Here is a 14,354-nt window from a genome sequence, read left to right on the forward strand (position 1 = left end):
GATGGCTGAACTACATGCCAAGCGACTGTTACCTGGACCGTGCCTCTAGTGGCTGACTGAGAAACCGCAAAGCCACCCCCTCTCCGGGTTCAACACGCTAGCAAGGTGCTAGGTCCCACCTGAGACGTCCTGCTCAGGGGTCTACCTGACCTTCCTCAGCCTACGTCTGAGTCCGGTGCTCGGTACTGAGGGGTGGGCCGCAGGGCATCCCGGCGTCCCTGCCTCCCGCAGTGAGGACGCGGAACCCGGAGAGCGTCGGGCCCCTTCACTCACCTGGCCGCTGCTTCAGCGCCATCACCGACACCAGGTAGTGGGCGATATCAAAAAAGGGAAACATGGACGTGCGGGAAAAGGCCAGAGTCAGATCATCCCACGGGTACTCCATGACGACTACCGACGCCGCCGGCCCCAGCAGCCGCAGCAGCCGGTTCCCCTCCGGCGGCGGGGGTGGGGGAGGGGACGGCCGCGCCAGCTCCAGCCCTGCGCGTGCGCCCTGGAGCCCAGGGGGCGGGGTCCGGAACGGGGGCGGGGCCGGAACCGGAACGAGGGGCGGGGCCCTGGCCCTGGTTCTCCTAATAAAGGTATGACATTTTCTCAGTGCTGCAGTCAGTGCCATCTGACCCAAGGGGCGACGCTCAGAGTCAGATTCTATGTAAACGGATGCCATTCCTCTTTTTCTGAACAGCCACGATGTAACTCATTTATTACTTAGTGAATATATGAAAGATAATAAAACGGTAATGTTTTATCCATATCCCCATGAAACTTGAATTTTCCCACAGGGAAAAAAAAAATTTAAGGACTCACGGAATTTCACAAAGCATAAAAAGTATGGATGCCACGCCAAAGCAGATGGTTAGAGAAGACCATTGCAGGGAAATGCACACGGTATTAAAAGCGAGTCTGTAAATATTAGAAGTTATTTTGGCTAGACTACAACCTGAAAAATGAAGTTGGAAAAGAAAATAAAAGAGTCTTTCGCAGTGAAACCAGGTGGTTTAAGCTCTTGATCAGTCGCTACATTGTCCTCAGTCTTGTTTATCAAAAGCTGAATTGGTAGTTGGGGTGAAGAAGATGGGCAGGTCTCTGAAGTTGCAATCCAGCACCAAAGATTCATGAGAAGAGACTAGGGAAATCAGAAATGCATTCACTAATCCAAGACAAAAGGTAGTAGTAGTAGATGCGGGTCTTAAGGACAAAGCCACAGATAAAGACTGCCAAGCAGACTAAAGTGGATACAAACACCACCTGTAAAGACAGCAAAAGGAGCCAGGTTTTGAAAAACAAGAAAAGGAGCGATCTGCTGAAATTGGTTGCAAAAAGAACTAAAAGTAAAGGGAAGAAGTGAGACTGGGTTTTAAGAAAAAAAAAAAAAAGGTAAGTTTGGCACATTTTTATTTGACATGTCAACAGATCATGTTGTTACGTGGCATGGGTACACACAGCTATTGAGGGAGCAGGTAGGTGACTGTTATATTGCTGCAAAGGGCAATCGCCTTTTTCTCCTGAGGTTAGCCTCAGTATTAACTCACTTAGCAAATGTTATTTACACCCGTGCTTTGTACCGAGCATTTTACCGGCTGCCAGAGGCACCACTGTCCTAAACACCAGGCTTCAAATGTAAGGAAGTGGTAGCAACATTCTTCATTTCATAACTTGTCAAGAAACAATAGCCTTGATTAAATACTTTTTGATCTGCTTTTCTAAGCAAACACTTTTTACAGAGAAACATTTCTTTTTAGCTTCTGGCACACTTTGTTTGTTATAAATATAATAAAATAAGAAACAGTCAAGGCTTTATTAGCTCTGCTCAGAGATATTGCAGGTTCCCTGACATTTGACTCACCACATGAGTGCAAAACGAAGTGTGCTCACATCTGCCTACTGCCTAAAGACAATATTTATAAGATCTAAAAGAAATGAACTGGGAAGATCACACACACAGAAAAACTCTATCCATATTTTGTATGTAACTATCATATTTGCTTCTAGTCACTACATAAACTACCTGGTCTAATGGAATGCTGTGTAGTTGAGGAAAACAGGAGTGAACCGAGGGAAGCTTAGAAGAGGAAAGAAGAAAGGAGGGATTTGGGACAGTTCATCTTGGACTATTCAGACTTTTCCTGATGTCTGAAAGTGATTTACGAAAGTTGCTGATAAAATAAATCTAAGGTATACACCTTAGAAAACAAAACTGGGCTAATCAGATTATCAGCTAAGGAGTTTTGACTCGAGCTCTTTAATGCATTTTGTTGTTGTTGTTGTTTAGAAGCATGTGAAACTAGTATTTTTCTAAACCAAGTTCCTCAACATTAGAACCATTGGCATTTGAACTGAACAAATCTTTTTGGACTGCCCTATTGTAGGATATTCAATAGTATCCTTTGTGCATGCACACATGCACGTACACACACACACACACACACACCAGTTGTAATGATCAAAAATATCTCGTTATTTCGAAATGTTCCCAGGGTGGCAAGGATTACAAAATCCTGCACAGTCCAGAGCTATGCTGGTAAATGAATCAAGGGCAGTGGCTCTATTAATACAAACATTGGGGCCACGCCAGACGGTTAGTTCTTATGACGCATGTCAGTTTCTGCTTGTTCACGTCTCTCCCTGACTCCATGTCTGAGATACTCAGCTTCACAAAAGGCATTTCCTTTCTTTCCTGCAATACTGCTTGCTAGCCACTGAGTGGCATGTCTTTAACTTTGACAAATCCATTATAATAATTTTTTTAAGAACCATGAAGAAAGAGTTCAAGAACAAAAAACAAAAAAAAAAGTTTAATTTTAATGGGAACAATCTTATTTTTAAACTTTAGTATTCTGGATAGGCATTTTTTATCTGAAGTAATTTTCTTAAATTAATTACACGTAGTCATCACAGGATAACTAAGTGTATGTGGAGGTTATATGTATGTGATTCAGTATACATATGCAGGTCAGAGAATAACTCAATGGAGGTCAGTTCTCTCCTTCCATCAAGTGGGTCTCTCAGGTATCAAACTTTGATCCTCAGGCTTGGTTACAGATGACTTTATCCACTTGAGCCATCGGGCAACCTCACCTAATATAATATTAATAGCCTATTTATAGCCACTTAATAGCTTGTCGATATCAAATTATATTACACACAAAGCACATGGGCTTTAATTTAACCCTTATTTGAGGAGGGGGAGGGAGGAGACAGACAGAGTGTTTCTGTGTAGCCCTGGCTATCCTGGAACTCTGCAGACCAGGCTGACTTCTAGCTCAGAGCCACCTGCCTCTGTCTCCGATGAGATAGGATTAAAGGTATGCCTGGCTTGAATTTAACCTGTTTTAATGTTCAGATTAGAAAGAAGGGTTAACTAGGGAATGCTGGTCACACTCAAAATACTGACCATACCCAATCAGCACAGTGAGACTCTGCCTCACGAGGTTTCAGTGATTAAGTTAGTCTGAGAATCCACTTAACTCTACTTGGTGTGTATTTGGTAATAATAACACCTTTGGTGTTATGTCTGGGAACATATGACCTTGGCCCTTATTTCTTACACTTGAAATGAAAATCTTTTTCTCTAAGTATCAGCATCATTTATCCTTCCAGTAAATATAAAACTATTAGACTGGAAAGATTCTCCAAGTACAAACGTGCCTAAGTAAAAACCTGATGTCACCGAAAGAAGTATCTGCTGGTTAGCAAAGGTAAACGCTAGTCACCAGTATGGTAGCTGCCAGCTCTCTGTGGCTCACATCTGTAGCAATATGTCTCTCTGGTCAAGAGTGATAGGGAAGTGGACCTAGAAGATTTGGGGGCCCCAAAGACATCTCAGTGAAAGTCCTTGCTACACAAGCCTGATGGCCTGAGTTTAATCCTCAGAACCCACAGTGACAGAAAGAATAGCTCACAGAGAAGTTGTCCCCAGGGAGCTGGAGAGATGGCTCAATGGTTAAGAGGTTAAAGGTCCTGAGTTCAAATTCCAGCAACCACATGATGGCTCACAACCATCCATAATAAGATCTGATACCCTCTTCTTGTGTTATGTCTGAAGACAGCTACAGTGTACTTACATATAATAATAAATAAATCTTAAAAAAAAAGTTGTCCCCTAACCATCTCCTGGTTGCCTTGGCAAGCACATGACTATGTGTGCATGGCCCCCACTGACAATGATGATGGTGGTGGTAATGATGTGGTAGTGGTTTGAATAGGCTTATAGGGTGTGGCATTATTAGGAGGTGTGCCCTTGTTCTGAGAAGTGTGGCACTGGGGGTGGCCTTTGAGGTTTCATATGCTCAAGGCAGACTCCATGTTGCTTTCTCTGCCTACTGCCTGGGGATCCAGATGTAGAACTCTCAACCACCTCTCAAGCACCATGTCTGCCTGCATGCTGCCATGCTGCCCGCCATGATGATAATGGACTAAGCCTCTGAAACTGTCAGCCAGTCACAATTACATGTTCTCCATTATAATTGTTGCCATAGTCATGATGTCTGTTCACAGCAGTAGAACTTTGACTAAGACTAATAAAAACAACAGTGATAATAATAGTAGTAATAATAATAATAATAGATAATGATATGCTACAAAAAATAAAATAATAAGTCATTCTGGGAAACGTAAGCAAAGTGAGGAAGTTACTGGATCCTGTAGAGGAATTTTAATCTAGCAACATGGCTGCTCTGTCAAGGAATCACATCCAAAGACCTAGGTCATTATGATCTAGCTAGATTGGCACACCTTTAATCCCTCTGGCTAGAATACAAACATGCCCTTAATACATACCTTTAATCCCAAACAATGAAAGAAGGGTTTGTTTATAGAAGGAAAAGGCTATGTTTGAAAGTGACAAATCAGAGAAAGATTGCTCAGCTCTCATGAGAACAGTGCAGGAAAGAGAGGACTTAAGAGAACAGTTAGAGAGGAGGAGCAGTTTTAAAGACACAGGTTCCAGAGAAAAAAAAACTTGACGCAGGTGAAGACATAAAGAGCTAGAGAATGAGCAGGAGCCAGAGAATTAGAACAGATTGCCAAGGTTAGTTTGAGGCTGAGCAGAGCAATTCAGTGAGAAGCCAGTTTGAATCGGTCACCTTGAAGAGGAGTTTTGAGCCAGAACAACTCAGAAAGAGCAGAAAGGGTGAGTTTATTCAGCCATAAGCCTCTGAGATGACAATTACATTTGGCAAATAAAAGTCACTTTTATAGAGTCCTATGAAAGTGAAGGCAAGTTGAACATCAGACCCAAGAAGAAGAAGAAGAAAAAGAGGACACTTCTGGGCCCTACAACAACAGAGGGTCAGAGCATTCTCTCAGCTACTGACCACACTCAGTGCCAACATCCCTCACCCTGCACTCCTCTCCCCCCATTCAACATTGCTAGGAGACATAGCCTGCCTGGCATGGAGAATATATCATATATCTTCTTCTAGCTATAGCTCTTGGCAGGAGGCTGAATCACCTGGTTCAGATGTGAGACACAGCTGTACATCTGAAACAATCTCTTGAAGAAAGAGATTCTCATTCTCTCTCTCTCTCTCTCTCTCTCTCTCTCTCTCTCTCTCTCTCTCTCTCTGAGATACAGCATCTCACTTATCAGAAAAACTCACTTTGTAGCTGAGGATAGCCTTGAACTTCTAATCATGATGCTTGGTTTTCCGTGGTCTTGGGGTTCAAGCCCAACTTCAGTGTATGTTAGCATACCTGAAAGCAAACACAGTCAATTTCAACCCCATCATAAATTAGCATTTCCTTCAAACCATTTACTTTAGACTAGTGCTAGAGAAAAGACGAAAGGCCATCCGTAGCCAACTGGAAATGTTTATCCTGATGCCATCAGTTCCTCTTACGTACACTGTAAGCACTGTTTTTTCTCCTGTTAGACAAAGCTCAAACACCACTAGGGGTTTCCTTTCCTGAGTGATACTGTGGCAGTCATCCTATCGTTTAACAGTATTCAAACAGAAACCATCACTTTCTCCATTCAGATACTAAAGAATGCTGGTGGTGATGGCACACACCATTTTTTACTTATTCTCTGCTCACTGCCCATCTCCTGGTCATCCCTTCCCACAATCCTTCCTCTTTCCCCCATCCCCTTCTCCTCTGAGTGGGTGGAACCCCCATGGTTATCCCACCCTCCCACCCTACTCCTCCACACACACACTGACCCCCAGCACTTCAAGTCTCTGCAAGGCTAGGCACTTCCTCTCCCACTGGGGCCAGACAAGGCAGCCCAGCTAGAAGAACATATCCCACGTACAGACAACAGATTTTGGGATAGCCCCTCTCCAGTTGTTCGGAACCCACATAAAGACCAACCTGCACATCTGCTACATATGAGCAGGAAGGCATAGGTCCAACCTGTGTATGTTCTTTGGTTGGTGGTTCAGTTTCTAAGAGCCCCAAGTGTCCAGGTTAGTTGACTCTGTTGGTCTTCCTGTGGAGTTCCTATCCCCTCTGGGGCCTGCACTCCTTCCTCATATTCTTCCATAGAGTACCCAAGCTCCATCCACTGTTTGGCTGTGACTGTCACCACACACATCACTGTGAGTCACCTGCTCTGAGCCTAACAGATGATAGCCATGCTAGATTCCTGTCTGCAAGCATAACACAGTATCATTAATAGTGTCAAGCATTGGTGCTTGTCTATGGGATGGGTCTCAAGTTGGGCCAGTTATTGGTTGGCTAGTCCCTCAGTCTCTGTTCCATTCCCCATTCTTGCATTTTTTGTAGACAGGATAAGTTTTTGGGTCAAAAGTTTTGTGAGTAGGTTGGTGTCCCTATGGTTGATAGCACACGCCTTTAATCCCAGCACTCGGGAGGCATAGGCAAGAGAATCTCTGTGAGTTTGCGGCCATCCTGGTCTACAGAGTCAGTTCTGTGACACCCAGGGCTACACAGAGAAACCCTGTCTCAAAAACAAAAAGAAAATAAAAAGAAGAGAGATGACTAAAGAGAGAGAAAGTTCATTACAGTTAACAGTATCAATGTTCCACCCAATTCAGAGCCTCTCCTCTTCCAACAGCTCAGGCTTACCTCTCCAGGACAATCAATGAGGGGAGGACATCTGGTGACTCAGCCTCCCATTTCTCCTGTCTTCTATTCCTCTACGGTTAGGACACTCGGTGGGCAGAGGAAGAGCCAAGTTAGAGGAAAGGAGTAAGACGTCCTAGCTGGTAAGTGTTGGTTATTGGTTTGGTTTGGGGTCTTTTCTGAGTCTTTATTTCCATTGTTGATAGGTTTCGATGGGGAGGGTCCCAGTGTTAACTCATTCACAGGGTATACTTTTGTGTTTGCTCTTGATCCTGTAGACTTCCTCGCACCAAAGTTTCTTGACATCTACAGTTATAGTAGGTACCATACATGATTAATCCAACATGTGTATCCTCTGCCTATTAAATTAAAAATTAAATGTGTCTCATGGGGCTGGAGAGATGGATCAGTGGGTAAGAGCACCGACTGCTCTTCTGAAGGTCCTGAGTTCAAATCCTAGCAACCACATGGTGGCTCACGACCATCCGTAATGAGATCTGATACTCTCTTCTGGGGTGTCTGAAGACAACTACAGTGTACTTACATACAATAAATAAATAAATAAATAAATAAATATTTACAAAAATTAAATGTGTCTCATCGAGCCTCTTTGTAAGGAATAAGTACATTTATTAAAATATCGGCAAATTAAATGAAAGGAGAATTCTGTTATCAACTTCTGAACTGAACAAAGGGGAAAGACTGAGACAGTCCACCCTCAAGATTTTTTTCAAAGCGGCAAGAATCAAACACGACAGTAATAATGAAAAGAGAGAAAAGTGGATCATTGGGAGGGAGAAATGAAATCTCCCTGATAAGAAAGACCTGTGCTCTTGTCATGACCAGCTTTCAGCAGCCAACTTGGAACCATGAGGGGGGGAAAAGCAGATAACCAACTTTATCAGTTATGCCTCTCTGACCTTCAGTTATGTGAGATAAAATAGTCCTTTATCTGTTTAGAGAGAGTCTGGATTGTGTGAGGGAGGGGAGCCCGTGTTTCCTCCTAGAGGACTAGCAAAGCAAGCACTCTTCCCTCTGAACTCCCACTGCTTAGAAGGTTGGTCACGAAGACCCCAGGACCAGTTGCTGACTTTTACTGATAAAAAAGCTCGTAGACTATCTAGCTTCTCATTGTTAGAAGGTGGAAGTGATGTCTTCTGAGAGTTCTATGGAGAATTCTCATTATTAATTAATTAACTAGCTAACAAGTTAATGACAGAAAAGGTTGGAAAGAAAATCTATAAATATGCATCCGAGTACTCACGAGATGTCTGTAAGTTGTGTAGGTGTCTTGAAAGCCCAGCATGCCAGCAACATGAACAAAATGAGTACTTGATGCTCTGACATATAAAAAGAGCCCTAGGTAGGAAGGTGTCTGAATATAGGCAATTCTTCCAGCAAATGGAGAAGTCATGATGTTGGCTTTCAGCACCTGCTTCCTTTTTATTTTATTTTTGAGACAGGATATCACCATGAAGACCAGGCTAGCCTGAAACTCACTGAGGCACACCTGCCTCTCCCCTCTGCATGCTGAGATGCAAAGCATTCGCCATCAGCACCTGCCTTTTAACTACTGAGTCTCAAAACAGAAGAAAGCAGATCCACTTTATGTAGCAGAAGGATGAAGTCAGAGACGAGCCTCTTACATTTCCCTCTAGGAGAACTGGATATCAGAGTCAATGGCACCCAGGAATAAATCCTGGGAAACTGCAAGTGGGTTGGGTTCATAAACCCAACCAGTTACAGAAGGGAACCATTCCATTGCAAGCATAGTAATAAACATGAAGAACGGGGCCTCGCACGTAGGAAGCCCCCAAGGATAGCCAGTGATGGTGAACCAATGTTGATTTATCTGATAACATAAAGACTTCCTGAACAATTTTCCCTTGCCATGAGTAGACGACCCCACATAAGAGAATTCAAAGCTGTATTCTACTGCATTTGCCTCGATTCCCCCCTCCACAGCCTCGTCACAGGGAAGGGAAATGGCATCACACTGGCTAGGCAGGTGCTCTGCCACCGAGTTTGATTCCCAGCCTACTGCCTGCTTGTCCTAATGGAAATACAGATCATCAGTCTAACCCTTGCAGAGGTACCTACACACTTTCCAGTGTTCAATGAAATTAACCGTCTAGGACAGAGTATAAAAAGGGCTCAGTGGGTAAAGGAGACGGCTGGAGAGCCCACATCAAAACCAGGCAGGTTTGGAGCTATGTATAATTTTAGAACTCGAGATGCAGAAATAGGGAGTCCTCAGGACAAGCCGGCTAGTTAGACCAGCTGGGATGGTGTGTTCTGGTTTTATGAAGAGACTCTGCCTCAACCAATAGAGAGAAACCCTGATGTCAACTTTGGACCTCCACGTGCACACACACTTGCGCACACACACACACATATCTACACACATTATACACACAACCAAAAATTGTCTATAGCACTCCAAAAAAAAGATATGGGATTTTTTTCTTTATTTTTCTCCTTTTTGCTTTGTTATTTATCTTGTTTTATTTTTAAAGTTAGTTAATGATAATTATGAATTCTCCAAAACAAGTAGCAATGATTCTTCCTGTAATACTAGGAGATAAAACAGTGGCTGTGAACATGGCACTTTCCAGAGCTTTTCTGGATCTCTCTTTCACATTCTCTCAGCTAGAAGTCATTTATGCTAAAATGTAACTTGTTTTGGTAAAAAAAAAAAAAAAAAAAAAAAACAATATTTAAGGTGGCCTCTAAAGCTCTCACTTCACCCAACCTTGACAAGCCATTGTAAAAACCAGGATTAGCTAGGACATGTTCTAAATCAGGGGACACTCCTTTTCCAGCTAAGGTTAGAACAACTGGTGAAGAGTTGCGAATCTGTAACCAGGAGAGAGACTGAGGGTAAAATTAGACACAGGGATGTGAAGACTGGCTCATTGGAATAGGTGGCTGGCAAGTCTGGTCAGTTCAAACGGAGCTGAGACTAAGAAAGCCACCCTAAGCCACTCGGTGCACAGCCTATTGGCTTGAGTAGTCAAAAATCAAGCCAATAAAACAAGAAGACATCTCAGAGACAAGGACATTTGGATGACTAGCTATATAAAACTACTTTAAACTAGAACAGAATTTCTTCTGAACAGGTAAATGAAAAAACAAACAACCACAATAAAAACATACACTTAACCTCCGAAAAGAATTTGCTGTCCAAAGGACAGATAACTTCTCACAAAATAAGAAAAAAGAAAAAAGTCTTGGCTATAGGCTATAGGATGTGAATAATGTAACAACAGTACTCATACATGAATTCTCCAAAAAGTAAAATAATTAAATCTTAAAAGGAAAGAAATTACATAAAAAAATAACTAACTTCTCATTATCAAAAGACACCTTTAAAAATACACTCCTTAGCCAAAATATACAAAACATGTTATAAATGATAGGAAAAAGTCTTTTTCCAATAATTTATTTATTTATTCACTTTACATCCAGATTAAAGCCTCCTCTATCCTTCCCTCCCAAGTCCCATCCTTACAAATCCCTCTCCTATCACCCTCTCCCCTTCTCCTCAGAGAAGGAGGAACCCCCCTTAGGTATTTACTCACCCTGAAACATCAAGTCCCAGCAGGACTAAGCACGACCTTTCCCACTGAGGCCCAACCAGGCAGTCCAGTTAGGGGACCAAAATAAAACTAAATAAAGACAGGGCTCTGGTCTGCACGTTTTGTAACACACATCTTCTAAGATTTCAAGGCCAAGTTCATAAACAGGTGACAATTTCTGGTTAAAATTAGTACAATAGCAGTCAGGGCAGCCAGTATTTATTGGGCTTTTCAATCCTTCTTTCTCTTCTGAGGACAGGCTCTCCCTCTGTTGCCCAGGTTGGCATTGAACTTGAGAGCTTCTGATTCAACATCCCAGGTAGTTAGGGTGTTCAGACCAGCATGCCTGAGCAGATGAACAGTCCAGAAGAACAAGCCTGCTTCCCCTGCTCTTGTTTTCACATCTAACCACAGCGCCAGTCCCAAATATCCCAGATATGCCTTCCCATGTCTCCATATTAAGAACTCTCTGAGGTACACTGCTTAGCTTGTTGGGTGCATTGTAGAGATGCTGCTCTGGGATCCTGCACCTACTGAAGACTAGGCCCAGAACACAGGGTTGTATGTGATCTTAGTAGTCTACTTGACTAGATTCAGAGTCACCATGAAACCTTACCTACAAGTGTGTCTATAGAGGTTTAGCTGAAGAGGGAAGACCCATCCCAAATGTGAGCACTATCTCCATGGACTGAAGTCTCAGACTGAATAAACGAAATGGACTGAGCACCAGGACCCACCTTGTTCTGCTCACAGCTGTGGCATTAATGTGACCAGCCACCTCATGCTCCCCACATGTATGTATTTTATTGAGGTGTTGAGAAGGGTAACTGATGCAGCAGGGTGTCTTTTATATTCTTGAGGATGGTAAAAAAAAAAAAAGCTCAAGGATCCAGCTAGAATCAGAACAACTCTGGCTTGGGGTAATGACCAAAAAGGAAAATTAAAATATTGTTTCCACAGCACCTCAGACATGCGGCATCTTTCCACAGATACTTTCATATGGAGGTAAGTGTCATGCCTCTATTCAGGAGAATCGGCATCAAAATGGCAGAAAGAAAGCCATGGTACAAGCTAGAGTTGTGGACCAGTTCTGAGCTGGGGCTTTGTGAAAGGTGAGGGATGGGCTGGAGAGATGGCTCAGCGGTTAAGAGCACTGACTGCTCTTCCAGAGGTCCTGAGTTCAAATCCCAGCAACCACATGGTGCCTCACAACCATCTGTAATGGGATCTCACGCCCTCTTCTGGTGTGTCTGAAGACAGCTACAGTGTACTCATAAAATAAATAAATCTTAAAATTAAATAAAAAAAAGAAGGAAAAGAAAAGTGAGGGCTGGTCACAGAGATGGGACCCTTTGTCTTTATAAAAGCCAGGGCACGGTAGGGGCGGAAAGGTGTGGTCTCTTTCCTTACCTATTGTAAGGGTCATGATGGAGATACCTGTGTCAAAAGATGGAGTAACAAAAGAAAGGCTTAACAAAACTATTCAAAACTTTTGATGGGACAAGACTTGTTAAAACTGAAAACTTAAAGACTCAGAGAAATATACCCATTTTTATATTTTTGCTTGATGGAGAGTGGTGAGCTTTGTAAAATATTATTTTACAAGACTGTATAATGATAATGGGCTTAGGGGTAAGGACATCCTAGCAAGGTCTGTCTCCCTAGGATCTTCTTAACTCCTCTGGGTAGCTATTCCATACCCTTGGACATGGCCAGGATCTCACTGGAACAGAGAGAATCCAGAGAGAATGTGCTGCCCTAGAAACTGATCCTGAGCTAAATATCCACAGCTATTTGGACTTAGATTTGGCTTCCTGCCCATTCCATGCTGATACATAACTCCTTTCTTCTTGGTTTTATTTTCAGTGTGCTCATGGCAGCTCTTAGGCCACACTGTGTTGTACAAGCAGGATGGGGAGAATCATTAACATCGTTTTCTACGTTCAGGATCACTGAATCCTGGCTTTGAGGAACAGTGCGGGTGTATACAATGCAAAATAAACTGCTAGAATAAATTTAGGAAACATTTTCTAGTTTAATAACAATGACTATTAGTAAGTCTTATAAAAAGACCTAGATATTTTTATTCGTTTCTTTAAAATATTAGATTTCTGTTATATATTATTTTTAAAGATTTATTTTATTTTTATTACATGTATATGTCTGTGTGTGCTCAAGAAAGCAGGCATGACAGGCCAGACCTTCTGGAGCTGGAGTTACATGTGATTGTGCGCCACCTGACATGGGTACTGGGAGCTGAATTCAGGTTCTCTGCAAGAGTGGTGTGTGAAAAAAGGAAGGAAGGAAGGAAGGAAGGAAGGAAGGAAGGAAGGAAGGAAGGAAGGAAGGGAGGGAGGGAAAGGATGGGGCTCTGTAACCATAAGAGAGTCTGTCTTCCATAAAGAGATTTCACATAGTTCTGACAACTTATCAGACAGCCTTTCAGGAGAAACTGGAGCCCAGAAAATAATGCGGTAATGACAGGCAGGACCTCATCTTGACTAGGACTGCTTTGCCTCTGTACCTATTGCCCTCTGGCTAACCCAACAGACAATCACCTAAGGAAATTAATTTTAAACTACTAGGGGAAGCTGAGTGTGGGGACACATGCCTCTAATCACAGTACTCAGGAGACAGAGACAGGCAGATCTAACTAAGTGAGTTCAAGGCTAGCCTGGTCTATGTAGCAAGTTCCAGGCCAGCCAAGTTTACATTGGTAGACTCCTCAATAAATAAATTAATTACAAAATAATTATCATCGTCAACAACAAAAAAAACTACTACTTTTCAGGGCCCAGGGAGACAGATTGGTTGTTAAGGGCTGTTCAGATCTGAGTTCAATTCCCCAGCTCTCATGTGAAATTCTGAGTATGGTGATATATGTTGGGAGATAAAGACAGGAAGACACCTAGAGCTTGCTGACCAGACAGCCTAATCAAAATGGTATCCTCTAGGACCCCAAAGAGGTGGGAGACACCAATGGCCTCTTTTCTGTGGTGACACTGGATAAATCTTTCTGACTCTTGCTTTCACTTATTTCTTTAATTAGCTTATTGAATACAGGTGGTCAAACACCATTCCAAGGCCACAACAGCCTGGTCTCTGTGGTAACAAGTGTTGGAATGAGAATAGAAGTAAGGTATGCCAGGGGGCAGTAGTGGCACATGCCTTTAATCCCCGCATTTGGGAGACAAAGGTCTCTGTGAGTTGGAAGCTAGGCTGGTCCACAGAGTGAGTTCCAAGGCAGCCAGGGCTATACAGAGAAGCCCTGTCTAAAACAAACAAACAAACAAAAACAAAGCAAAACAAACAACAACAGCAGCAGCAACAACAACAACAGAAAGAAAGAGAAACAAAGGAAGGAAGGAAAGAGAGAAAGAAAAGAAACAAGACACGCCTTCCCCTCCTTCTCTTGATGGGCACTGGTTATTGCTGCTGCGTGGGCATCACTGTATCCTACTTTGGGCTCGTGGGGAGGGAGTTGGGTGACAGGAGCACAAGACTGAGAAGAACCCCCACACCCACCCATTCATTCATTTCAGAATAGTTAATCTTTTCCACTCAGTAAATGAACTGTGAATTACAAGACTCTCTCAGATCAGAAACAGAACTCAGTGAAAGATCCCAGAGGGAATGAGGCCTCAGGAAAAGGAGAAAGACACTTTGCTCTGCGAGCTGTGACAGGGACAGGTGTGTGGCAGACAGTCTCCAGGGCCCATGTCTCCAACTGCTGAAGCTTTGTCACCCCAG

General features: G+C 43.0%; 1 protein-coding gene across 1 annotated transcript in view; it reads right to left on the reverse strand.

Annotated features, from left to right (window-relative positions):
* Tmem38b (transmembrane protein 38B) overlaps window positions 1-478 on the reverse strand; it is a 34,797-nt gene extending 34,319 nt beyond the window's left edge. Inside the window, exon 1 of the mRNA XM_021159989.3 lies at window positions 274-478. Coding sequence (XP_021015648.1) covers window positions 274-385 — 112 coding nt within the window. The 5' untranslated portion in view covers window positions 386-478. The remainder of the gene's footprint in view (window positions 1-273) is intronic.
* Window positions 479-14,354: the final 13,876 nt, after the last annotated feature.

Source organism: Mus caroli, unplaced genomic scaffold (assembly GCF_978045245.1).
Source record: "Mus caroli unplaced genomic scaffold, Mus_caroli_1 scaffold_6, whole genome shotgun sequence".
NCBI lineage: Eukaryota > Metazoa > Chordata > Mammalia > Rodentia > Muridae > Mus > Mus caroli.